We start from the raw sequence: 27,587 nt of genomic DNA, 5'->3' as shown, positions 1-27,587 counted from the left end.
TATTCTCCCAGCTCACTTACTACTCTTTCTTGTAGAGACTCTTCTAAGCGGGCTACAAATCATAAGAAATGAAAGCTTATGGAGTGAATAAAAACAGGTTATTTTAAAAAAATATAAATTCTCATGAGTTTTTATTCTTTCCAAGCTCTCACTGACTTGCTGTTGACTTATGCGGGAGGGGAATATCCTGCCTGATGCAAGCTGTAGATGCCATCCTAGAATAGGCCAAACTTTGGGCAAAATATTCTTGAAGAACACTACCCATGCACATTTTCACTTCACTAATATCACATATAAAGAGAAATCTGTAACATGTTAAGAAAGTGAGTGAACATATACACCATCACTGAAAAATTCTCCCTCTCTTTCTGAAGAAAATATAAGGGATACGGAAGTCAGAATAAAGCTGATCAAGTTGATGCAAGAAAACCAAAAGGAATGCAAAGTATTTATTCAGTAACACCAACAACCAATAGAAGGTATCTGGAACTACCTTAAAAGAAAGCTGGTTTCTACAAAGAGACGAGACATCACCAACTGATACTGCATTTCTCTTCCTCAGTGTAAGAAATATGCATGACATCAGTCCAGATTTTTCAAGCCATTAGAGTTGGTGCATGCCATGGTCTCAAGTGACTGTAGCCAAAAAACTCAGCTGAAGGGCTGGAAGGCCTTTGTAGTGCAATAAATTATTACATTACAAATACGACAAGATGTAAAACAAGAGCTTGAAAGGGAACTTTCCTTATCAATATTTCTGTTTGCATGAAACAGAATCATATAAAAAGTCGCAGCAGGGCATTGCATAGTTGAAACAAGCACCAGCAATGTAATCAGCACAGTGTCAAATGAGAAAAAGGGCTGCTTTAAGAAACTAGGAGGACACTGCATCCTGCAGCTTACTGATTGTCTGGCTGAGGGGGACGCTGAAGCAGCAGATAAAGCTGATGTATTTGTTGTAAACTTTCCAGCATTCAGGCTTTATTTGTCAGAGTTTGATACTCCCCTCTGTGGGTGGAGAAGCTGAGGGACTGGCTGACGTCACCCAAAGAGCACGGATAAAGTGCAGTGCCCACAGCTGTGGGATGAGTAAAACTTCCTAAGAGGTATACAAGGTCGGTTGCCCCGTCCGGCAGGTGCTCTACTGACAGCACCATTCTTCCTACAGCTCGGCTCCTCACACAGACCTGAGGAAAAACAACAATAACCAAGAAAAACCTGTCCAGAATGCCACAAAACGTTATTCTCCAAGGACCAGCACCCTGGGGATTCAGGCTTTCAGGAGGAATAGATTTTAACCAACCCTTAATCATAACCAGGGTACGTACTCTTTCCATGTCCTTTTATTTATTACCTTTATTAGTTACTGCAGATTTTTGCCCTTTACTTTCCTAGAGTTCAGAGATGCAGGCAAAGCTGTGAGTAGATTAGCAAGTAGCTGCTAGTTCTGAGGAGAGCCAGCTGAATGTTAACAGTTTTTGGAAGCTTTGTGTGACACGTTTCTGGGATTGCTTTATTGGTCTAAGAGACTTTACCTGCATTTCTACTTATGCCTCAGAAATTGAATTTAAGTGCTGTGGAGGCAGAAAAACTCTGCCATGATTTCCCCAGGAATTCAGATGAGAAAATTAGTTTTAAGCCTACTAAAGGCCAGACCCCACTTTTATAATTTTCATGACTGGCTTCTGTGATCACTGGGGGAGAAGGCTACTTGGCAGCAGCTCCTCACGTCTGGAAGTTTGTACTGTGCAAACTCTGTGCCAACTTTACAAGATTAATCTGACTCTCGTTTAATTAAATCAAGTTCTGACAGCAAAAGCAACAGCATCTGTTTTTACATATGTAAAGTTTTTCACTTTCGTAAATGTTCACTTTCGTAAATGTTAAATCTGTGAATTATTAGAAAGTTATCCAGTCCTGAATATGAAGGAGTTTGGTGTTTTCTTTGGTGTTTTCTGCCATAGTTAGAAACAGACAATTTACCTTACCTCCTAATAAAGGGTAAGGATCTGAGCCTTCATTTTTTCGTGAATTTTGAGCTATTAATAACAATGTATTTAAGAAACCAGTTACTTGATGAATGGAGCATGTAAAACACTGTCAGCTGCCCTGCATCTACAGACATAGATCTACTCAAAAGACAGGATATGTATTTTAATAGTTTGTATATTTTGAAAATTGTGTTCAATGCACTTCAGACTAGAATTAGTTCTCCTTATATTTTTGCTGCTTTTCAGAACCTCAGACATACCTAGTGTGTGTTCCATGAGCCTCCAAATCACCAACGCTTTTTTTTTTAAAAAAAAAAGTCCTGCACTATGACTCAATATATACACTATGCCTGGTATTAAATAAACGTCAAGAGCCTTGAAGGATGGATACCACTGGTGAAGCCTTGCAGTAAATATGGTTCTAAACAAGAGTCTGTAGAAAGTTTAAGGACGAACCTTTCACATATTATACTGGTAAAAATTAATTTCATGTAATCAAATATTCCAGATTTATATAAGCATAAAATATTTTACTTATTTTAAGCAGAAGTAAATAAGAATGCTTCATAACATAGCTTCATAACAAATACTTATAGGACTTAGCAAAACCTCTGGAGAAACAAGAGACAAAAACATTGAATAAAAAAGAAAAAAAAAGCCTCTGGATGTTTTGGGGCCTTTGTTGCCTTTTATGGGCCTCCAAAAGAAAAACAGTTTCCATTATCTCTAATGAAAAATATTTTAACAGTGTCTGGTTTGTATTTTCTTTGTGTTTAAATTAAGTACAATGAAGTTTAAAACTGCAATAACAAAGGATGTTAGTATAAATGTAACTTTCTAAAAGAATAAGTGGTTTTGCAACTGACTTATACCTAGAAAGTGCCTCACAAGACAGAAGCCATTGGTTTCTAGCATATTACAGAAATAAAAGAATCACATTTCAAGTAGAACTATGAAATAAAAATATATAAAGGGAAAAATGACATGTTTAAAATTGCTTAGCTCAATTTCAAGAACATTCATGGTAGATTTATTTAAAATTAATATTACCCTTGCTGCAGCATACATTTAGAAGAGTCGCTAGGTAAGTATTCACCCAGTACCCCGTAAGAAGTAGTGAATATTTTGCAAGATTCATATGCCTTGCTTTTTCAGGCTTAGGTGTTTCTTTCATAAAAGGTATCACCAGCAGCCTATTCACATTTGGCCTAACTGGCCTGACAAGAAAAGAAATTATTAGCCTTTAAAATAATAAACAGAGATTATTTTTAAACACCCTTTGAATAAAATAATTGGACAGGTGTTAAGTTTAGTTGGATATACTCCCTGTTCAACAAGAAAAAGCTTTTACCAGGACAGACAACATAGGAAATCATCATCCACCTGTCTAAAGAACAGATGTCATCTCAAAAGCCCATCTGCGATTTCCCAAGCAAGGCAATTCTCTTGACTGTTTCAAGCAAATGCAAAAACCACAGATCATGATCCCTGGAAGGGTAGGAAGAACAGGAGGGGACTAAAAATAAACATATTCAGATTCTATTAGGGTCAGAAACAATGAATTAACTAGAAATAATGAGAGCACAGATGCAAAGAAAATACATCAATGAAACTGATCAAAACCCTAGACTTAATGAAACTGAATAATTTCAGTTTATTATGACCAGAAGATAACATTTTGGGTTAAGAGTTTACAGGAATGCAATACTAGAATTTAAGTCATCTAGAATAAAGCATTACAGAAACAATTAAAACTTGTACAGGTTGGAGGGAATGGCAAAATATTACCAAGTCTAGATTTAAGTTCTATTTTAATATAAAGCTTTACAGACCATAATGCAGGTATTTATATTGACTCAATTTTATATTTATCTACTCTGCCAGCAGACATTCATAATTCTCCTCAGAAAACACAGAGCCTGAAATACTTATGGAGTGCCACGATAAGCTTCACAAGCCTATTAACAGATGCAGAGAAGGTTTTTTTCCAAAGTTTCATAGAGGACAATGCCTCTCACATGGTTAGATAGTTATCTAGTCTCTGACAACATCTGAATGCTCAACACACATCTTTGCATTTATCCAGATCTGAGATACCTAAGATAGAGGAGCAAGAGGTGTGCCATACAGACGCATCCTGAAGAGCAAGGCAAGAGTTTTGTCAAAGCACCAGTAGAATCTACCTCATGCAGCAGGGGTGAGCAAGCAACAAACACTACAGTCATGATTCTAAGTGTTCACACTACACATTTAAGAAACAGTATTAGTGATGAATTAAGGAACTCATGACATTATTGAGTTACCCACAATAACAATATTATACCCATGATATGGTATGATCTTGCAATGCACAACCTATAAAATGTGGCTGCAGTACTTTTGTCTGGCCCCCTTCCCCACAAGCAACAGTCAAGATTTCTCACTGAAATATTGAGGAGAGACAAGAACTAGCACCCTGCTGTATTCCTCCTACCCCATCCTAGCAGCAGACCTCCAGCTCCTTCCATCAAACCCAGGAGCAGATGAGGGAAAGGATTATATGAGGGCAGGTGGTTCTGCACCCTAGAAGGCCTGGGCAAGTAGAGCTCAGCATCCCCATTAAGACTCAACAGAGACATCCCAGAACCCTGGTAATAATCAATTCAGCTAAGAAATAGGAAATACAGACTCCTGCCCCTTTCCCTCCATGCTCCCACCAAATGATGGTAACCTCATCCAACTATATAGTGGTATCACTGCAGCTGATGACAATATGTTAAGAAAATCTGAGGGATTGTGCATTATTACCAGCAACACAGAGTGGGTTAGGTCCTGCTAGCAGCAAGCTGCAGCTGCTAGGCAAATATGCTACTTTATAAGGCAGGATCATTATCTCAGTACACTGCTGAGATATGTCACAGATACAGCAGATGATTTGTTGTGGCAAGTAAAAAGCAGAATCTACAGAGTAACCTATATAAGGGTAATTCAAGCAAGCTTACGCAAGAGGGAACCAAGAGTGGCTTGTTTTACCCATTTTGGGATTGGAGCATCAACAGTCATACTCAAACGCTAAGACTTCTGCTGCGGCTTGCCATTCCACACATGTCCACAACATGCTAAGCAAAGTCAGAAGTCATTCCAGGTTGAAGGGGGAAGCACTATCATATCTCTACCTTGTCTTATTACAATAATGTAAGTGATGTCAGTGTAGTTCGTTTACACTTACAGCTGTTGAAGTTTGAGAAACAGAACATTTTGGAGACTCCAGACTTACAATTTATGAACGACTTCCTCTATTCATGCTCAAACAGATCATTCAGGCACCTTAAAACTTTGTTAAGCAAACAATATATAACTCCATTCTTTGGAGGGTGAAGGGTAAAAGTCTCCAACTGTCCACAAGTTTGGCTGGCTTGATAATAGCACATGCATTGCAGTTTGTTGCAGCGAAATCAGAAATAAGTTTACCTGCTGGAATGCAGAAAAAAAGGCCCAGAAAACAAACTGTAAGTTCTTTGAGCATTCAGACCCACCTAACAGATCGACAGCTGGAAAGAGAATGAGAATTACTCTATTTGGCTCATTTTTGCTATTGTTTCAATACTAATACAGTGCAACACATATCAGAAAGAATATTTCTATTTGACTTCTATGCTGACAGTAAGTACTGTCACCTTCAGAGGCAACAAGTCTGCCAGGTTCACCATAACTGGGGTTCAGAAAATACTGGAGGTATACTAGCAACTTACTCTCTTCCTCTGCTGGAAAAATTGGGAAACATCAGAATTGAAGAACATCTCCATAGCATGTTTTCCAGACCTCCATAACACCTAATTACTTTTAATAATTGAGATAGCACTTGCTTAGGCTGTAGCAGAACCCACAGTGAGATAAATTCCCTCCAATACATTTTTTACTTCATACATGGCACACATCAGAGAACTGCTCTGGTAAGTAAAACTATATTAGTATTTTTGTCCTTCACACGGGGATTAATTTACTTAAAAATAAACAGCTAGTGTTATTTTAGATGAACCAAGCTGTCCCCTTTGTTCTGCTGTTCCAGAAGAGCTGAATTCCAGAAGCTTATGTGTCACATCCATCAATTTCGTTTTGCTTTTTTTGGTTGTCAAAGGTCACCGAAAATGGCAATATACACCCAAGAGACCTAAATCCCACTCAGTGACCAAAGACCTGTTTAAATGGTGTGGCGGTATGAGAAGTCACCCATTCTCAAATAAAGGCCTAGAACAAGCTTTAGTAGTATCTAAGGTCATGGCCCCTCTACAATAGTTATTTTAAAACAAAAATCTGTTGCATTTCAATTATTTTAACCAAGAAGATTATTAACAAGACCGAAAAAAAGCAAGCATAGAAAGATAAGCTTACGGCTATTTCTGTGAATGTCACTGACATTGGCACATTTCTGTGAGGTATGAATTGCCACACACACATCGCTTTGAAGGATCAGGGCCATTGTTAGTCAAATGCAATAGGACTTAAAGCTACACACTTTAAGGAGTTCAGGGTCTGGATTAGATAGTAATAAAGAGAAAAATGTCATTTCAGTATTGTTAGCATGTATACAATTACTTAGTGATACAACATGAGAGGCCCGGCTAGCAGAAAAACACGTTAAGTGCTGTATCTGTCCTTAAATGTGGTAAGACCACAAGTGGCTTTCTGCATTCTTCCGTCAATGGCACATTATGCACATGAACATTAAGAAGCACAATTTCTTAACAGTTCTATTCTTCTGCTATTGCCCGCAGTTGTAAGGGGAAAAACTTAACTGTCTTTTTCAAGCAAATTACACAACAGCAGTCGAGATGGAAGATTCAAAGACAAGTTAGAGTAACTACAGAAATCAGAGTGGCAACTCTTTAATGCAGAAGTATGAAGATAATTTCCATTTAATTTGAAGTTATTATGAATAATGCGTTTAGATGGCGATCTGACAATAGAAGTACAGAGGGGCTGTCAGATTTAAGAACTCACTTATTTTATAAGCAACCATATAGCTGTTTACAGGCCCACTCTCTCCCTCCCTCCCCAACCCAATAGGAAATAGGGAAGGATGGTGAAGTTTATTTTCTCTATCAGTTTTCAGGTATGCATGGTGCTTAAGCAGTTAAATTTTGTGGTTTTTTTCAGATTACACCTGGAAGCAGGGCTTCAGCTGCCAACCTGTGCCCTGGTGATGTTATTGTAGCTATTGATGGGCTAAGCACAGAGAATATGACTCATAACGATGCCCAGGAGAGAATTAAAGCAGCCACACATCAGCTTTGTTTGAAAATAGAGAGGTATGTGTACATGTATGCTTGCTTCTGAAAGAAGATACTACCCAACCAAGTATACAGTACAACTATTATACAATATAACTATTTTAAATAGCTTGAAGAATTTCACAAAACCTTTGAAGTTACAAGCACCCAGACCTACCTCATCAATTCCAGATCAGGCAAGACTCCCCAGAACATATCTTCATGGGCTCAAAAAGAATAATTTCCTTCCAGCTACTCACCACATTTACTGAGCTGTGAACCATACCACCTACTCCTTCTGTTGAGTCCACAAGTCCTATGTTTGCTGTCAGCAGACAAACAGTTCTTTATATTTTGGGGAAATAACAAAACCCTCAGCTAGCTATCACTTGTTCAATTACCCTCTGCTCTAACACTCCCTCAGCCACAGGTGCTTATCATTGCCTCCTGCTCCCAATCACAAAGCTGCTAGTATGTCCTCCCAGTTAGGAAAGAAACATCATGTCAGACTTTCATAAGGGGTGACAAAGGCTGGGGTCACAATGTATTAAACAGGATTCTCAAAGCAATGTTAAAAACAAAACAAAACTAGAAAACCCTCTCTTACCTAAACTGCAGGAGTCCAGAAATTTTTCATGCATTTCTCTCCACTAAAGCCGGCAAAAGAAACAACCAGCATCTCCCCATCTCCTGAGTTAGCTTAGTCTTTGCTCAGAATCACCTAGCGCACTCTTTCAGGTGTCTCCAAGAATCAGACAGCTCTGATTCACTTGAGGCCCTCAAGGAGGCACAGCACTTTATTACAGCTGACCACAATATTCCTTTCCAAATACAGGGTTTGGGGTTTTGGGGTTCTTTTTTGGAAGGAGCATTGTCTAATTACTAGAGCACATACCATGGTTAAAAAATTCCTGCAGTTAATTCCAGGTTCTGTTACAGATTGATATATGCCATTTAGCAACTCTTCTAGGAAATAATTTTCAAAATATGATAAGTGCCATCGTGCCTATGAAATGTCTGCACATTTTAAAAATGCTAAATATTTGTATTTATATAACAAACAGTACTAGATCGATATTTAACATTAATATTACACTATTTTATAATTAGCTGCCCAATTTTGCTTTGTCAATGAAGTCAGAATTGTAACTGGTATTTGCATGTTTGTTATCTCTGCTTCAGTGACTGAAAGAACCATCTGTGTAACTTCTATTTAGAATTGCACGTATACTTTGCATACCTAGATTGAACTCCTCCTACACTGAAATGCAGGCTTTGCGTGGACATTGTTGTCATAAAAAAGAAATTCACATTGTTCTGGTTTAGGATTATTACTAATATATTCACTTATTTGTGCAAAATATTCTGAGGACCCGACGTTACTTCTATCAACCATTAAAAACTCAAAGGTTTGGTCAGCTCAGATCAGAAAGGCACTAATTTCGCTGTGCCTTTGGTAACTGCTATAAAATGGTTTCCCATTGTTCATAGTAAATGTAATTTTTGAAAAAGTAAATGCACTTTTACTATATTGTTGGCATATAGCACACATTATATATCTTGAAGTAATTTTATGTCAAAACATTAAAAAGGTATAGAACAAACTGCAAATTTTCAAGCTCCATTATATTTCCCAGGGACATGCACAACTCTATAGAAATTTGAGTCACTTAAATTTTGCCTTTCTTTCTAGGACAGGAACTAAGTTATGGTCCCCACAAGTTTCAGAAGATGGCAAAGCACATCCCTTCAAGATAAATTTGGAAGCTGAACCACAGGTATGAATTCTTAAAAGTTACCTACTCGTTTTGATTCACCTTTTTGCAGCCTAAATGATCTCCCTGTGGTCATTAAAATTCTTTGAATAGCACTTCATCCATTATCTGCTAGTTAAAGCTAATACAAACCATCATGATTACAATACATATGAACATCATTTTATCTGACTGGTTGGTTTTGATTTTTCAGTTATAACTGAAACAAAACATTAACAAATTACAACACATTCTCATTTTTCTTTAAAACTGTATATATCACCACAGTTTTATGATGGAAAGAAAGTATCTCCTTTTATTCTGACACGGTTTAAGTTGCTTTAATGCTTTTAGACATCCTTGATCATATAAGGAAGTTCTTCAATCAGGAATAAATGTCAACTGCACAAAGAAGTCAGTTAAAAAGAGAGATCCAATAACACTAGGTCTCTTTACTTCCATACAGATTTATGCTACACCACAGAACTGAAAGTTACGAATTTGTACAAAAACCATGTACTGATCAATAAGCAAACCATTCACCACTTGTGGTCAGAAAAGTCTTGATCCTTGTTTATGAGCAAAGCAAATCAAATTAATTAAAATCCTCTTCTCTCTTAAAAATTGTACCCAGTCCCTTGTGCAAATCTATGAGCCAAAGGCTCTGCATTGTTAACAGTTAATTATCTAGCAACTATCTACAACTAGTGTTTTATTCCTTTGTCATTCCTCTTTAATCTACTTGAACATTTGCTGTTCTCTCAAGAGCGGGGAGGGAAGAGCATTCTGCTGATCCTGGCCTTCCAGGATCAAAGCAAGCATGTCAAAGTATTTATTCTGTGCTATCCTAGAAAAACGCAAGTGCAGATTCCACTTCAGTAAATCCTATGCAATAAATATTTCCACCAATTTTGCTTTCATGGAGACACTCCCAAACATGAACATGGGATTTCTGTGTCCAGTTCTCTCTCTTCTTTCCAATCAAAAAACTTGCATTAAGTGATGCAGCAAACCTCATCAGAAATAACATAGTAGGAGATAGTATAGTAAGGAAACAAAACTATTTTAAATGCATATTTTGGTGGAATAGATAGGATGTACATAAAATAAATAACAAGGGAACAAATTCACTTAAAAAGTTCTAGAGAAAACCACGTAGGCATGTAGGACAGGAGAGTAACCCCTTTTCACGAAAGCTACATTCCTAAAACGGATAGTTACTTAAAAATAAATCACAAGATTTCACTAAGTGCTATTTGGCAGACTATTGAAAAGCAGTCTCCACTGGGCATTCAGAAAAACTGTTTCTCCTAGATTACATAGCCAACCTCCATTTTAGTATGTTTCCCTTTCCTTTCTAGGAAAATCTGGAGTAGTGAGTATATTTAATAAATAACATGCTCCACAAAAGTAGCAATGCTTGTAAACAAATATGCTAAACCATTCTAGGGATGATTTACATTTTAGATTAAATTCTTCCATCCAAGAACATCCATTGCTCTGATCTCCCTGTAGAAAAAAAAAAAATAGCCTTTTTTTTCTACAATTGCTGAAATTTTAAATTAAATTTTTACTGCATATTTAGTCACAACACAAGACCCAACAGTGTGTATACCAGTAGTGAAAACAGTACAGTATCAAAGTTTCTTTAACGTCAGATGACAAATTATTGCACAACTACACCCTGTGCTGTTTAGGTCATATTAGAGTTTGCAGAAGTCCAACAATAAACAGGAGTACTGAAGCCCAGACAAATGGGGAAAAGCCCAAAAGCAGTATAATATTCATTCAAATGTAAAACATTTTTATCCAAAAGAATTACACACATTCACTGGTGTGCAGAAATGGAGTTCTATAAAAAGCATTTCCTTCATTAATATAATAATTAAAATTACTGAAAAGGTCATAGATGTTATAAATGTAAGATTTTTTTTCACTCTTGCCAGATAGATATTCTGAAGTTCACTAAGAAGGTTTCACAAAGGGAAGTCAATAATTTAAAATACATTATAAGCCAACTAAGTAATAATAATAAAAGCAGACTTACACAGTCTTATTGGTAAGTATCTAATTTCTATTTGTATGCTAGTAAGAGATAGTTATAAATTAAAGTAAAACACGTTTTAAATTGTTCAGCCATTTGGCCAAATATTTAGCCAAAGAATGCTTACTTTCACTTAAATGAATGATAATTATTCTACAGATGCTTGGAGTTGGTTATGTGAAAACTGATAAACAACTAAATACTGTGCCTGCTTGCAGCTATGGAACACGGAACCTTTACACTGTAGCAAACTCCTGCATTAGGCTGAGTCAACTCCCCAAAGAGTCACCTGGAGATTGATATAGACAATTGTCATAGCGCAATGAAAGCTCTCACTATTTTTTCCTCTGGGAAGAGGAAACTGAGCAACAACTCTAGTAAATAATTTACAGCAATCTCAGTGGCTGACTGAGAGCTGCTCTTGAAAGCCACACATTCCCACACAAAAAACAGCCACCTAATTTTGTTAATCTGGAGCAACCTACAGCATGATGGATAAATAACAAGAAATTATAGACTACTTGAAATATTACTAATACAATCACATCATATTCTGTATAAAAGCAATTTAGAACACAACGTTCTCAAAGAATATAATTAGGAAAAGAAAATAAAATAATCTAAATGGCAAACTGTCATAAAAAATATTTTTTAAATCCTTTCTGCTCTATTGTCAATGTAGACAACATAGTATCGTAAAAAAATACTACGACCTGTAAATTTTTTCTCAGTTACAATCCCTTTAACATCATTTAAAATGAATTTGTTTCCATTGCCACAATTTCTTGAAATGTTTTTATATTGGCTTTTTGCTTCTCTCTTTGACTTTGAACATTTTGTTCAGTGTGACGAGGCCTTCAGCCATGAAAGACATTATACATTCCTGGGAGATACAAATACATTATACACATAGATAAGTACAAAAATCTAAAAACAAAACAAAAAAAAAAAAAACCAACCCCAAAACCCACTGTTCTAAAGACTTAAGTTATAATCAAGTTTTGAAACTATTATAATCAAGTTTTGAAACAATATAATTGTGCTTGTCTAGTTTTGAGGACCTACCCTCCTCTTCCATAACAGCTTTCAGAGATAAAGATTTTAGTTACATGATATCTCCAAAATGTAACATCTGTGTGCTGTCATAGCAATTATCCCCAAGGAATGCCATCATATGGTCCGTGTTGGATGCATTTTGACAGACTTTGGGGGCTACATTCATTCTATTCCTGATACCTATATCAATGCAAAGTGTAGTTAGCCCTGCAAAAAGGACATCAGTCAGCTAGGGGGGTAAAAAAAAAAACAACATTAAAAACTGTAATTCTCAATTATTCCTGATTAGGAATTTCAACAACCTCCAGTTCTCATTTAGCTTTTGAACTAAAGGAGGACTTTTCACAGATTCAATGAGATCAAACGAACACAAGAGCTGGACTATTTTTGCTGCTGTCTGTTCTGTCACTGACATTTTATATAAATAGATGAGTTGAAAAGAAAACAATTTAAGTCTAACTAACTGCAAATACTTGTTTCACAACTGTTGTTGTAAACATGCTATGATGGTGCCACCTGTCTTCTGTGCTGTTCATTTGTCAACAAGAAATAAAAAAGGGGGATGAAATTAGAATGTTCATAATTGTTTTTGTTCGTATTGTATCATACATGGATTTAAATGAATTTTAAATACTTTTACATTAATATCTTTCATTAAGCAGACATGATCCTAAACACTAGCAGATTATTTCCATTTACTAATACATTTTGTTAATTGCAACCCAGTTCTATCAGACAGAAATAAGGAATTGCAAGTAATATCTTTGTGCTCATTCATCTGATTGCTGCTTTCAGTAGCTTCTTACAGTGCAATGCCGCTAAACATTTTCATTTAATAAAACTGCTTTTTACTGTTTGCATTTTCTGGTTGCACATTCTATATAACCATGACTTTTCTTTAGGTCTGTTCCTAAAGATATTTCTGAAACTGTTGTTTTAAATGAAAGCAAAAGGGCCAATTCACATTCAGGTTTTAATAATATTTATAAATTATTCACCAAAACTTTGAACAGAGACTTGATATTGTCTGAGAAAGGAAATCATGCTCTGAGTAATTAATAAAAATCCACAGATGTCAAAAATATGTCCATGCTTATCTAATCTGCTCTTATTATCTTGATTTATTCTGTGGATTTGAGTATTCAAATATCTATTTTGGTTTTTGGTAATAGGCTGTATTTGTTCTAATTGGAAATTCTACTAACATTCCTAAAGTTTAAGGGAATTTTTAAAATGCATTTCTGCATCAAAAAAACACTTTTTTAGAGTTTTATTTAGCAGAACAAGGAGAGTCGTTTGTACAGCTTGCAAGACATCAGTGAAAGACCACAGCTGCACCTGAATAGTTTTATACCTGCAGATGTTGGGCATGTCTCCATTAAAAATATGTGATAGTAAATACCAGACAGCATAAACTGTACATAGTGAGTAAGCCAAAAGCTCTGGAACCTAAGGTACAAGCTTCAACAATTTGAAATAAATCTCATTCAGCAGTATCAGAACTTAGACTGTCTACAGGTCATATGACACAGTGGGATAGCAATATAAATACAGCAACGGTCTACAGTATTGTAGACGTATTCCTAGTACAGCCATCACACTCAAAACCAAAGCCAAATCAGAGAATTGGCAAAGGTTTCTATGAAAGCTGAAGTATAAATGACCTGTGCTATATTAACATTACAAGATCCAGTCCTAAAGAAGAGACCAGTTCAGACTATAGAAACCTATTTGTTAGGAACAAGAGCTTTTTACTCCATCAGGCTGAAAGTTCAAGGGCTCTCGCAGTACTGCCTCCAAAGAGTGCAGCAGGACATCAGGAAAAGGTGATGGACTACAGCAGCCAACATTCTTCACCCACTAGCGCAGAAGAAAAAGAAAAAAAACCCTCAGCAGATAGCAGATGATGGCACTATTTTTTTCCAAAGTCTGTATTTCTGCGGATTAGGAATGGACCTGAGCTGACATGGACTCAAACGAGACTGTACTAAATATGCACAACCAAATAAGTGAATTTTCACACAGTCACAGTCCTTACCATTCCTGGCCAATCACTACAGAATAACATTGTAAGTTATCTGAAAGGTCATCAGGGATTTTGTTTCCAGATCTTATCCCTATGAATTCTGCAACTGGAGGAAATTATCTGGGCCAACAATAAACAAAATCGTATTCCAGAAATAAACAGGCAGAATGCTATCCGATTTACCCATTCCTGGGTTTTACTTATTTATGGTGATTTCACATTATCCTTAAATTATACAGCAGCACAATTTTTGTTGCACAGGTGTGCTTCAAAGTATGGAATAAGTTCAGAAGAATGTCCTCAAGCTGGTGTACATTCAAGACCACTTCAGTTGAAAGAAGCGTTAAAAATTATGTGTTTTCTAGGCAAGACATTTACAATAAAATCTTCATACTTTTGCAAGTCCCTCCATCAGTATATGACAAAAAAAAAGCAGAAACCAGAGATTAGCACTAAAGCAAAGCAATTAAGCTAACTAGACATCAAATGATTCTAAAAGAAGACCATGAACAGTGCAAAAGCTAGAGGACAATACAACAGGTTACTATAATACTCATCCCTCCCATTTCTTCTTAAAGCTGCACGCTATTTACAAACATGGAATGCCCTCTGTTTGCCCTGAGGCAGGAAAGTAGTAGTCTCCAAATGTGTATGGCTTAAGTAGAGTATAGAAAATTCATGGGAAAATATAGTATGCTCGCACCAGTTAAAAAATAACAAAGTCGCAAAAGTAAAAAATGCAGAGATTAACAATACTGATGTTGTCAGGTTTACTCATTACTAGCTTTGGTGTGCATTGTAGCTTTGTGTATTTTGTCTGCCTATCATGTACAGGAATTCAAGCCTATTGGTACAGCTCACAACAGAAGGGCCCAGCCTTTTGTTGCAGCAGCAAATATTGATGACAAAAGACAGGTAGTGAGCTCCTCCTATAATTCTCCAATTGGGCTGTATTCATCTGGCAATATTCAAGATGCGCTTCATGGACAACTGAGGGGTCTCATTCCTAACTCATCACAAAAGTGAGTACTGGTATTTACTTATAATACATGGTCATTTGTCGTATATCACTATATGTTCTGTTTTCAATTAAAAAGTCCAGCTCTTGCTGTTTTTTCTGATGATCAGGAGTTTATCGATTATCCAAAAAAAAGGTGATAAATGAAGCAATTTCTTCCAACACAGAAAACAATCCATTCAGCTCTGTAGTAGCAAGGCTGCAGGTAGCTAAAATTTGCCCTCTGTGTTGGGCTGCCACACTACCTAACATCCTTCTCTCTTACAACTGCACTTCACTCCGAATGTTTCTGAACACTAAAGTGATTGGTTTTTGAGTACCAGGAATGTACAGACCAAACACGGTTACTTCATGGTTACGACTTTAGAACTTTGTTAACTACGTTTTAGCTAGAGATAAGCATTTAAGGGCAAAGAAAGTTATTTTAACCCTCTTTTCTTTACAGGATATGAACTACTTTGAACACAAGCATAATATTCGGCCCAAACCTTTCATAGTCTCAGGCCGAAGCAGGTTATAAACTCTGAGTGTTGTGCTCGATTTGGATGCATGGTGTTATTTTTTAATGGATACTCACCATTCACATTAATAAAGCATACTGATGCATTGGAAATTTACTTATAGCAGTGTATAGCCTAACCCTGAAATTAAAAAAACTGAAATGGTTGACTTGCATAGATCAGGCTTGAAATTCAAATTTCTATTTCCAGAAGAAAGCAGGTCCACACTCCCATCTCAGTTATACTGATTTAAGTCTGAAGTAACTGTATTCACAAACCTGATTCAGTTTACAGCGTAGCACCAGATACTGTGCTGTATACTTACAAATCTATGGCACTCTGAAATTCTTCCGTCCAAATGCAAACACATGCAATTTGTTAACACGCTAAACCAAAGACAGCTAGTAATATAAGGTATCATCTAGGCCGTTCAGAGATTTAAAGTTTGCTTTTCAGCAGATCTCTATTCAGAAGGCAACTATATGCAGAGCTAAAATAGGAGAACTATCTGATGCCACAGACACGTAAAGCTCTAAAATGCAGAAAAGCTTATATATTTACATCCATTATTTTAGTGTAATATTCCTCTGTCGTAACTGGGGATGAAATGCCTCACTTATTATTATTGACATTATTAAATACAGAGGGGAAAAAGCAATGCAAAATCTGTGGCTAAAAATGCAAGGAAGGTCAAGAGCGCATGAGTGATGCAATATACTGTGATGCCACCCTTTATCCTTTCTAGCAGTAGCAGTTTTTACCAGTGTACTTAGTGTTCTGCATTTCATTCTGAAAGTTTACAATGCCTGCATTTTAATTATACTCATTTAGGTCTGACAAACTAGTCCAGAAAAGCAGGATGATAATTGATTCCTGTGTACAGAGGAAAATCTCACATGGATTATCAGTCTTGTGAGATGTGTTTTGTTTTACAACCACCTCAGTGATAAAGACAAGACTGTAGGATAGAGTCCCATCCTTCTGTGAACAAGAACTATCAATGCAGAACACCACCGCAGTGGAGAAAAGGTGCCCATCTCTCCTTGCAGTCTGATGCTGATAGAGGAGAAATGACAAAACAGACCTTAGCAAACATGCATGGCCTCTAACCATAGGCAGCCCTTGCATACTGTACCCAAACTGACTTTCAGACCACGAGGTAACATTTACAGGTACTTAATCGGATTTATGGAGATTCAAATGAATGTATCAAGAGCCTAATCTCCTAATTCAGAAACCTCAATTACACAATATTTTCTGTGAAAATATTGAAGTAAATGGACATTTTCCAGCATGTCAGATGGGAGGAAAAAAACTGCAAAAATTAACCTGACAGCGATGCAACAAGTTTCAGAACTTTAGCTGGGCAAGGTCTGTCAGGTGTCCTGTCGCTGGGCAGGTCTGTGCTTACAGACTGCAGCATCTCTGACAGAGGGGTGTTACGTCTACAAAACCTTGCTTGTGACACTGTTTGTCTACTACATTTTAATCAGTTTGGATCGATACATACCCTTTGCTAAACACAGCAAAAACCAAACTGCCACCTTGACTGCACATACCCTTTTAGGACAGAGAGCTGAGGAGAAATATGACTTTGACTAAAAGAAGAGCTGATTCTGGCCTGTGGGTTTGAGCTATTGGGTTTGTCATTAGCCATGTGTTTGGACTTTACTCTGGCAAAACTAATTGGAAATTATATTTAATAGATTATTATATTTTATTTCTACTTATAATTTCTTGTGCTTTAACATTACTTTGGCTGCTCATCTCGAGTTGTGCTTTTTCTAGCCTTTTCCTGCTACTTTCCATTTTCTAACACTATCAGCACTGACAAAACTTATTCTGCTACAGCATCTAAAGGTGGTCTTGATTCTTCTAAAAGAAAAGACTGCAAATTTATAAGTTGCTCCTGTGTGAATTTTTTGGCTGGCTCATGCTAGGTGATGATGCAGAACTGTACTTTTGCTTTAAGCGTTGCCTACGATTTCTGGAATTAGCTCTCTTTTGGTATGTTTTTGATGGTAGAATACATATTTCTTTTTACATTTTTGAGAAAGTGGTCCTACACAAATTCTCCTCTGATTCAAAGGGAGAATTTTGGGTCGTCTTCTCCACTCAAGAGCAGCTACTGGGCAGATTACTGTACCATCAAACTGGGAAATAAGGTATTCTCCCAGATTTGCACAGAATCATTCAGCTTCAAAAGAACTAACCACAGCCCTGATATGCAGATTGGAGGAAAGAGATTAAGCATTTATGACCTCATAGTTCTGAATGTCATATCAATGGTAACCAATGAACCGTGGAAAGCCTGGGATATGTGCTCTTACACAGCAACAGGAAAGAAATATCCCGTAACAAAGAAAGCCTCTGAGGTACTATGGAGAAGAGACTGAAGTGTTCAAAATAGTGACACTGAAAGAGACTTTGGCCTTAATGTTTATATTATTTTACTAATCCTTTTTCAGAGATGTCAATTTGATGTGCAGTAACTTTACTTCAGTAACATCAAGCAACATTAATATTTCTGAAAAACTGTACCTCTTTCTATTATGTACAAATTAGATGTAAAATCTACTTCAAAAGCAGTAGAATTAATTCTCTGAATGCATATCCATTGTTCTTGTGAAGGACCACTTTACATTCTGCTGGAAACACTGTAATTTAGAAATGCAAAAGTATGCCTGTCTGGTTTAGTATCTCTTCTTCTTTGAAATGTTCAAAAAATACTCAAAAAATGAAATATATTGTTAAACTGATGTTAAAAGATTACTAAATATCTTATTGCACAATTTAAGGAAATCTAGGAAATGTCACATTCATTATTTTACACTACTTTATAGTAGTCTCTTCAACAGTGGTCTAAGAGGGTTGTGAGGTACAGGACAGCAATGATGTGCCTAGGATTCCAGTACTGCAGGTGTTTATTCTGTCACTGACATGGACAACTCACGTAACTTTGCACGCTACCCTTTCGTAGATGTTAGGAATTACTCACCTAGAACAAAGAATTCTAGGGAGGCTTAATCACTCCTCAATAAAATCTAACATTAAAAATGTAAAGTAATATTATGTTCTGAATTATTCAATCTATCAAAGAATTGTTTCTATCTTTAAAGAAAATGCACGCCTGAATTTTAAGGACTGCTTTAAAACTGGCACTGATACTTTTTACAGGGAAATACTTTTGAAAGAATACACGTACTTTTGCTTTTCTCTACTTTCTGTACTTTTGCTCTTCTGTATCTGTTCTATTTAAGCTTTCCAGCCCTGTTAACATCACTGTATTCCTGTACTTTTGTCTTTATTCTCTATAATTCAATATGCATTGCACACTCTTCTGTAATCTGACTATTAACACAGTGGATGCAGCACTCCTTCGGGGATTGACTGTGGCAGTGGACGTAGTACCCCCTCTTCAATTAGCACGGTTAGCTCTATCTGCCCCACCGAGCTGAAAGCAGTGTCTAAGATGGCCCCTAACATTCCCTTGGAAATGGAGCTTCCCGGTGTCAAGATTGTGCACGCTCAGTTTAACACACCTATGCAGTTGTACTCAGATGACAATATCATGGAAACACTGCAAGGCCAAGTTTCTACAGCTCTGGGGGAAACACCCATTATAAGGTAATTAGAGCAGTATCTTTAATATTTATGAATATAGAAATTTAGAACATACCAAAAATCATGAGCATCATAATACCACACTGTTTCTACGAAAATGGGTAAAAGGGTTAGAGACAACCTAATTCATTTAAATCCATTAAATATATTTGTTAAAATATTAGTAATTTACAGTTTTTAACCCAAAGTATCAAAGGAGTCTTTCCGAATTATCAAATAAATATTTCATAGGAAATTATCTTACATTTGTAGCTATCTAATAAATAAAAACTGATTATACTACCTGGACTGTTAGCTGGCTGACTACTCCAAATCAAGATTCTGATTCCCTCCAAAATTCAAAATTATTCATTATTGTTATGCTAAATACATATTTAATAATCAATTGTTAATAATAATTAATAAAAGACTGTTATTAACTCAAATTTATTTCAGCTCTTGCAGTTCTGGTTATGAAGCTTAGGAAATCATGTAGGTGTTTATAGTGTTTGAAATATTTAACTGCCGTTCAGGACAACTCATTGAGTACAACCAGCTCTTGCCCAAAAGGAGCCAGAATTTACTTTGTAGGCCTACTAATCCATCTCTGACTTATGAATTTTATCCATTGCAATGACTAAAAGTCAGGTAGGAACCTTAAGTATCTGGATAACAGTGATGGTTATACAATAGAGTTTTAAAGCACTATTCTTTTTTTTTCAAGGGACAATCTATCGTTTGCGTTGCTTTATCTTTACCTTTGCATAATAGTAACTTTTTCTGTTTTACAACAGTACTTAAGTTAATAATACATAATATGTATGGTGTAAACTAAATTGTGTATAATAATTACTAATATTTTAAATAAGCAATAATCACTGGCACCAATGAGCCTTCTTCAGCACCTTGCAGAACTGGGCTGTTACTAACCATAAAAATCATATTTATGTAGAAGTATTGAAGTTCACCCTATCTGATGAAAAGAAAACCATAGTTCATGAAGTCTTTGCAGAGAGATGTTACTCTATGGCGTGAATATTTTTCCTCAATCACAGCATTTAGAGAACAATAGAAGAAAAAAATTGCTTTTCCTTTATTCTGAAATCATGGATTAAGCCTAGAGTAATCAGAATTCACAATGCCTGCAACATTCCCAGTTTGAGAACTGGATCTCTACACGGGTTTGAAATGTCTTTTTATTGAGGGATTGGGTTTTACTGTGTAGGCATTTAGAAATGTTATCTCACACCTTTGTGTCTGGTTTTTTGCCTTCTGTATGTAATTGTATTATCACTTGCTTGATGTTTAGAAATATTTTAATACAGAGATGACAATCAAGGGTTTAATTAGCCATTGGTGAGAATTGTAATAACTAAGCCCCTATTCATTAAAAGCTTGTGGCAGGAGAAGAAAGTGGTAGTTTCTTCAGCGGCTTAAAGACAGCTGTTGATTGATGAAGATGCAAACAATTAACAGAAGCAACAGGAGTCACTGCCCAACCGCCACTGCTTTTACTGTGCCAGTCGACAGCTTACATGTTACCCTGGGAAACAAAGCAAACCATATAAAGCAAAATCCAGTCTAATTCCATGTGGAATTAGTTGCTTATTTGCAGTGCAAACTTATCTAAGGTTTAACAGACAGCAGGAGGCCAGTTGTAACAGAAAATTTACACTGGACATTTATGTATATATCAGTAGGATAACAGACTTCACCGAAGTAAATTTGGACCTTTCCAACTAGTCCCAGTAGCAGTTTGAAATTTACAGATGCCACTCATTCAGCCTAATTCCTGCCAGTGCATACAGTCACCTACTCTTCCGCTCAACTACTTAGGATGTTATTTGTCATGATCAAGATAAAACATTCAGCACTGTTTAAAATACATGAAAAATTCTTGGTAAAATCTTTGGCTTATGGGTCATTGGAAATTCAACCATCAACTCCTGTTTGGACAATAATTTACTTTATAATTTTACCATAAAATTGGCATTACAAAAAGTAAGCCATGTCCCAGTCTAATTAAATTAAGAAATAGAATTTTGATTCATGAATGTTCACCTTACAATGCTTCCTACTACGTAATATGTACTTCACTCTTTTTTGTCATCTCCATAAGTTAAATAAGTAACAATTATCTTAGCCAAATAATCACTGTATTAGTATTAACTAGCAATCTAGCCAACTTAGAAAAGCAAGAACACCTTCACATCATGATATTCTCCCAAAGGGTTTGTTTGCTTAGGTTTTGGCTGACCATATGTAAAGATATGTGCTGTGATTTTAACAACATTCTTGAGGCTAGCTGCTGTGAAAATGGGACTTCTGGATATCGTACCAAGGAGCACCTGAGAACACAGCAGTGATTACAGGAATACAACTGCTCTGAGGTTAAACACAGGTACTGGCCTATTTCCAAATGCCGTTAGAGCCAGAACGCTACTTATGGAAATACTTTCATGAGTTTGTAGATTTATTTTTGTAACAATTGCACAGGTTATTTTTTCCCCGGCACCTTTTAGATCAAAAGGAGGCTATGCAAAGCAGTGCTACCTGGAAGAAAGAGTCTTTCAGTACTTGTAGAAACACACTGTCTTTATGTTTGTTGCCTGAATCATAGTCTATGCCTGCTAGAGCTATTGCTGTAAAGTTACGTTTGTTAAACTGTTTTATCTGCTCTTCCTCTCTGTGATGCAGTGACCCACCTCCCAACTCGGTGCCTCAGTCTGACGTGTACAAGATGCTGCATGCCAACCAGGAGGAGCCCAGTCAACCTCGCCAGTCTGGCTCCTTTAAGGTGCTCCAGAATTTAGTCTCCGAGGAAGGTGGTTAATAATGACATATTCTACCTGTTCAAAACATTTTTAAATGTTTGTGGGAAAGGGGAATCAGAAAAGAAAATATGAGAAAGCAGAGCTGTAAGAATTTCTAAAGCCCAAGTCATTCTGAACGTTATAGGTAGACAGCAGCCTCCTAACATTTTCCCCCTTGCTTTACAGCTACCAATCTCCTGTGTGAACAAAATGAGGGTGTTAATCACATTTTTCAGAGACTCTTCTCAGATTTTAAGATTGTTAATGTGCAAAGTTGACTTTAACTGAATGATAAAAAGTTTTATGTGAGAAAGCTTTTGGGACAAACTGCATATACTCATGACACCAAGAAAGAAAACACTCTCTTCCACATCCAGCAAAAGAAAAATTTAAACCAACTCCTAAAATAAGTTTTACCCATCCCTTCTTCATTCTAAACAAAAATTACAGAGGACAATATAATTTATAGTCATATTTCCTTCAAATGAAGAAGTTTTGAAAATAACATTACTAAAGGCTGCAAGTTTGTTATATTTACAGTAATTGTAAAGAATAAAATACAACCAAAATTAATATAAAAGGTAAATATTTAAATTTTTTTCTATATCTCAATATTTACCAGAGAAGGGATAAATATGTCTAATTGTCTACATATATCATTGGGGGAGTTTGCTTGGCATTTTCTTGTATTTTGCTATAATTTTGTATTCATATCATATTACTAATCTTTCCCAATTTGTTGTATGGTTAGTTATATAAATAAGAAGCTTTCTAACAATAGCTCTTGACTACGTTATGTTGCTATGTTAAAACCAAATCCTCCTCCCTCTCCTGCTATATCCAAGACGTGCTATCAGGGAATTAGATGTCTGTGACACAGAAAGCACTACAAATATAATGACTCATGTACTTGCTTTTTGGCTACAGCAACACAGTGTTTTTCCCAATTCCAAAGAGGTGGAATCTGGGCCACTCAACTTCTGTAGAGAAACTTCATTGTTTGTTGATATACGTGAAAGTCTGTAAATACATCCAGAAGCGTATGTGCCGGAATAGTATTTAACTGCAGCAGATGCTTTTCTATTAGCCTGTACATAACAGGATTGTTTTGGTTCTCAGATGGACGCCCTGTGGGTACAAGAAGTGTGAAAGCACCTGTAACAAAGATACCTACTGCCATGCCTGGTGTCCAGAAAGTGCCACTGTGCGACAAGTGTGGGAATGGGATTGTGTAAGTTGTTTCTTTTTAGTTTTAGAAATCTCTAGTTCAAGCACAGGTCCCCAAACACCACCACAGACTACAGGAATGCTCTCCAAGTGATGGTCTCGGTCTCCATCTGCAATAGTAGAAAAATGCTTCTACAGAGCAGAGATATAAAAATATATTGTTCTAAATTCCAAATTATTAACCTGTACCTTAGACACTTTTCATACAGACTATTTCAGCTTTGACAATGTACCATCAAGGCTTTAATTAAGGTTTCTCAGGACCTTTTACAAGTCAATCATTAACACATACATAATGAAACCAGCAGCTACTTGTGCTGCATTGTCTCAGGATGTGAATTCTCAAAAGTTTCTTGGTAGCATACAGCATCCTTCTCCCAGCCCATGGAGAGCGTCCAGAAAGCTCTGTGGGCCTCTTTTAAAACTGCCAGTTTTCTGTCAGAATGACATCACTAACTTCAGCAAAGAACACAGATAATGGTGAGCTCAGAGAACACAATCACTGAGGAAAAGAAATGTGGTTTTTAAACCTAGTTTGTCACTATTTTGTTAAGTTATACTGTACTTTCTGTGTTGTAACCAAACATGATTCTTCAAACTCTAGTTTTCCAATGAACTATTGAACTATGTGATCAACTGTACGGCATTTTATGTCACTCAAACTCAGCTTCCAACATTAAATTATATAGTAATTGGCAAAACCACCAGACGAACAACCTACAAGCCTTAAGATAAAAACCTAGAACTTACTCTGTGTCATACGGTTGTTTCTTCTCACTTTAAATTCACGTTAATTAATCAGTTTTTTCTTTTCATTGTTTCCATATAGAGGAACAGTGGTGAAGGCACGTGACAAATACCGGCACCCAGAATGTTTTGTGTGCTCTGACTGCAATCTCAATCTGAAACAAAAAGGCTACTTCTTTGTGGAGGGCCAACTATACTGTGAAGCTCATGCACGAGCTCGCATGAGGCCACCAGAGGGGTATGAAGCAGTTACTGTTTACCCAAAATGCTAGTCTTACATTAACACACAAATATATGCATGCACACAAAACGCCATTAACAGCTTAGAACTGCAGTACAGGTGTCAGGACTTCTGCCTGATTACAAAATAGCAGCTTTTAAACCTTTTCTTGTGGGATTCTGAGGGAGGTGGAAGTCCCTATTAGCCAGCAGTAGCATATTATACCAGTAAAATTCTGCTAAAAAATTATCTTTGAAGTTGCCAGTATAACTCAAGGAAGTATAAACTAAGCTGTACTGGAATAAAAAAAGTGAAACAGCTGAGGTTTTACATGATTACTACAGTATATACATAAGTGCTGTAACCAAGACATTATTCTTAACATCAACTAGTTATGTGTGCAAACACCAAAGCCATCAAAGTGTTACAGGCTGGGCCCTAACAAATGTAGAAACTTGACAGATCATTAGAAAAGCTGCAGTTTTACATGGATAGTACAAAACAAGCAGTTGTTCGTGTCTGCTTCCACCATCTATTATTCAACTACCATTAATGTATGCCAAAAATAGATTTTTGCTTACTTTGCTTTGACTTTGGGGTTATGTTGACTTAATTTTCTGATGCAGCAACTGTGGTAAGGAATAAGTATCAAGTCATACAATAAAATGGCTGGTATAATAAAGACTGTTTAGTAAGAAGCAAAACAGAAGTTCTACGTTGTTTTAATGATTTGCAAGGAAACCAGCTTTCACATCACTTAGCAGAAAATTGCTCTGAAGCATGGACACATACATTTTGGGGGGAGGGGAAAAAACCCACACTAATAGGAACTCGCTGCAAATTGAGAATGAAAGTAAACGTAAAAACATTTCTGCAGAAAATGGTACTGGTTTTTTGCATCTCCATCTTTCAATTTACATAATAAAACAATTGGAAAATATAATCATAATATCTTTATGGCTGGTAAATTAAAACTTGGACAACTTTAAAAATAAATATTAATTAAAATATGCAGAGGAAAGATCTTTTATAACAAGCCTGGTGAAGTCCTAAGGAAAAAAAAAGGCTGAAAGAATACAGTTTTTAAATAAATTTCTGAAACCTTTTAAGGGCTACATTGCTTTCAGGTATCTGCCAGCTGCATATACACACCTGAGTGACAAACCGAACCTTAGCATTTTCATAAAATATCAACACAATTCATAAATTATTTATTGGGGTATTTTGAACCCACTTTAAAGTAGAAAAATCTACAGAATTTTATATCAAGTCTACAAGATCAGCAGAAATTAACAACTCAGAGGCAAACAATCTTATATTGTAGAATTGGAAAAGTATGTAAGAAGCTTAAAATCTAAAAGAACGTGGAATCAAAATAAGAAACTCTACGTACTTAAATTAATTTTAAAAATTCAGATGACTCCCAAAGCTTGAAATACAAAGTCCACATACTCAAAGACTTCAAAATGTCCTGAAGTAGTATTTCAGAATTTAAATGTTTTAAAAATGTGTATATCGCTGCATTTATAATTTATGTCTGCATGTCAAAAGCAGACATTAAAAAGTGTTGCAGTTAAAGGTTAGTTCCTGAATTATTTTGAGGCACAAAGCAGAATTTCGCTTTTCATATATCACGGAGGCTATGTGTATCATTTATATTTTTCCACTGATAAAGCCCATAAAATAAATCTGAAAATCCTTTTGAAAGTGAAAGTGCACATAATGTCTATTTTTACAAACCTAAAATGTCATTGGTGTTTTAAAATATTTGCTTAATGTTCATTGCTTTGTGGAGTAACTGACGGTGAAAATAAATCTACTACATATGATAAAGAATCTGTATTTCTTTTCAACTGGTATGAAAAATTAGAATGTGTGAGTGTCAAGTGACTTGACAATAATAGAAGTCTGGCATTTTCAGCCCGACAGAGGAGTATGCTTTGGATTTATCAAACTGCTGGCAAGAATGAAACAATTTTTATATTAGGCATTTGAGTATATAATCTTGGCAAAACTAGCATTCTAAAACTAAGGGAGATTATGTGCTTTCAAAACTGAAGACCCAAAACTGCTCGCTCTTTCACAGGCCAAACATACCCATTGAAAATGTGGGGAAGCTCTCAGAAATGTAGATACAAGAACCGTTAGGTTAAAACAAGTCATAGAATATGACTTGATGCCAAAACTTTGGTGAAAGTTCAGTGGTATTGCATCATCACATTGTGCTATTTTAAGAGATTTGAGGTTGGACATGATTTTGATAGAATTAGAAGGTAAGCCTATCTAATTGCAAATACTGACCTATGTGAAAACCTTTACACCAATATAACATGAAGGAAACAAAGATTTTCCATTAATGCAGATTCTAAAATCCTTGATCCTGGATAGAGGAGAAAAACAGGAAATCTCATCTTACAGTCACTTCAGTCTGGGGGAATTTAATATAGAGATTTAAATGTGAAAGAAATATATAGCAATTCTCTCTACCATGTCCTCAAGGCCAAATTCTTTATTTCAGTAATCTCAGTTATCTCAGTGTCAATGGTTCCTGGCACAAATCCTTCACAAAGTGTCCAGCTAAAGACCTATCCGCTTTATCTTCTGGCTTAAGAATGGCTTAATGATAGCTTAATGCTACTCTGCCTCTCAGCTGTGTCCAGACTTTTATATATATATTATAAGCCGAAGAGAGCCATGGTGTTTATTTTTAGATGGAGAAAAAGATAGCAAGTGTGACTTCACAGCCTTGTTATCTTGACTCTTCAAATGTTGATCAACAGGTGTGAAAAGCTTTCCTCAGCTCTGCTACTGCTGCATAAACAGCAGGGCTGCTCTGGGAGGTGTTAAAAATTTACACGAAACTGTAATTCTCCAAATGATTAAGCCAAGAATTGCATCTGCAAATACACAGATTATTTTATATGGTACTTTTGTATCAATTGTTCCAAGACAAATGCTTTGGTCTTTTAAGTAACACTGAAGTGTTGCCAACGATTTGAAACCTAAAAAGTTCTCTCAAGTACTTAAAAGAAACTGTCGTTTCCATCAGCTCAATAACTTTTTCCAGTTTTTCAATCACATTTCATCACTTAAAAAATTAGTCTAACACTTATGCTATTGGAAGTAAATCCCCCATCACTCCCACTTCCTGCACTTTGGTTCACATCACACAACAGCTTCAGAGCGCACAAAGTGGCTTCCTTTACGATGAAATTCACCTAGAAGATGATTTCTGGGAGCACTGCTAATGCGCTCCAACCCTGAATGGGAATTCAGTCCATAGACTCAAACTAGCACTAAATAGCCGCTCCCTGAAACACTTATTAGGCAGATGCCAGG

The 27,587-nt window shown here is 36.3% G+C and overlaps 1 protein-coding gene across 3 annotated transcripts; it reads left to right on the top strand.

Annotated features, from left to right (window-relative positions):
- Positions 1-1,056: 1,056 nt before the first annotated feature.
- On the top strand, positions 1,057-26,084 carry PDLIM3 (PDZ and LIM domain 3). Of its 3 annotated transcripts, XM_075091269.1 has the most exons (8): positions 1,085-1,320; positions 7,128-7,279; positions 8,934-9,018; positions 15,584-15,651; positions 19,002-19,265; positions 21,939-22,066; positions 23,174-23,285; positions 24,111-26,084. In XM_075091269.1, exons 1-8 carry the CDS (start codon positions 1,228-1,230, stop codon positions 24,298-24,300), a joined length of 1,092 nt encoding a protein of 363 aa, XP_074947370.1. In that variant the 5' UTR covers positions 1,085-1,227; the 3' UTR covers positions 24,301-26,084. The 3 variants fall into 3 exon arrangements, with proteins under 3 accessions (XP_074947371.1, XP_074947370.1, XP_074947372.1); XM_075091270.1 differs by lacking the exons at positions 15,584-15,651; positions 19,002-19,265 and adding an exon at positions 14,955-15,142 and having other exon boundaries at positions 1,057-1,320; XM_075091271.1 differs by lacking the exon at positions 19,002-19,265.
- The last annotated feature ends 1,503 nt before the right edge of the window (positions 26,085-27,587 follow it).

Source organism: Phalacrocorax aristotelis, chromosome 4, assembly GCF_949628215.1.
Source record: "Phalacrocorax aristotelis chromosome 4, bGulAri2.1, whole genome shotgun sequence".
NCBI lineage: Eukaryota > Metazoa > Chordata > Aves > Suliformes > Phalacrocoracidae > Phalacrocorax > Phalacrocorax aristotelis.
The sequence above is the reverse complement of the archived record's forward strand: the minus strand, read 5'-3'. Positions and strand labels throughout refer to the sequence as shown.

Coding starts and splice junctions, on each gene's coding strand:
- PDLIM3 (XM_075091269.1), top strand. CDS start 1,228: ATGCCACAAAACGTTATTCTCCAAGGACCAGCACCCTGGGGATTCAGG. Junction 19,266..21,938: donor GGGGAAACACCCATTATAAG/GTAATTAGAGCA, acceptor TCTGTGATGCAG/TGACCCACCTCCCAACTCGG. Junction 23,286..24,110: donor AAGTGTGGGAATGGGATTGT/GTAAGTTGTTTC, acceptor GTTTCCATATAG/AGGAACAGTGGTGAAGGCAC.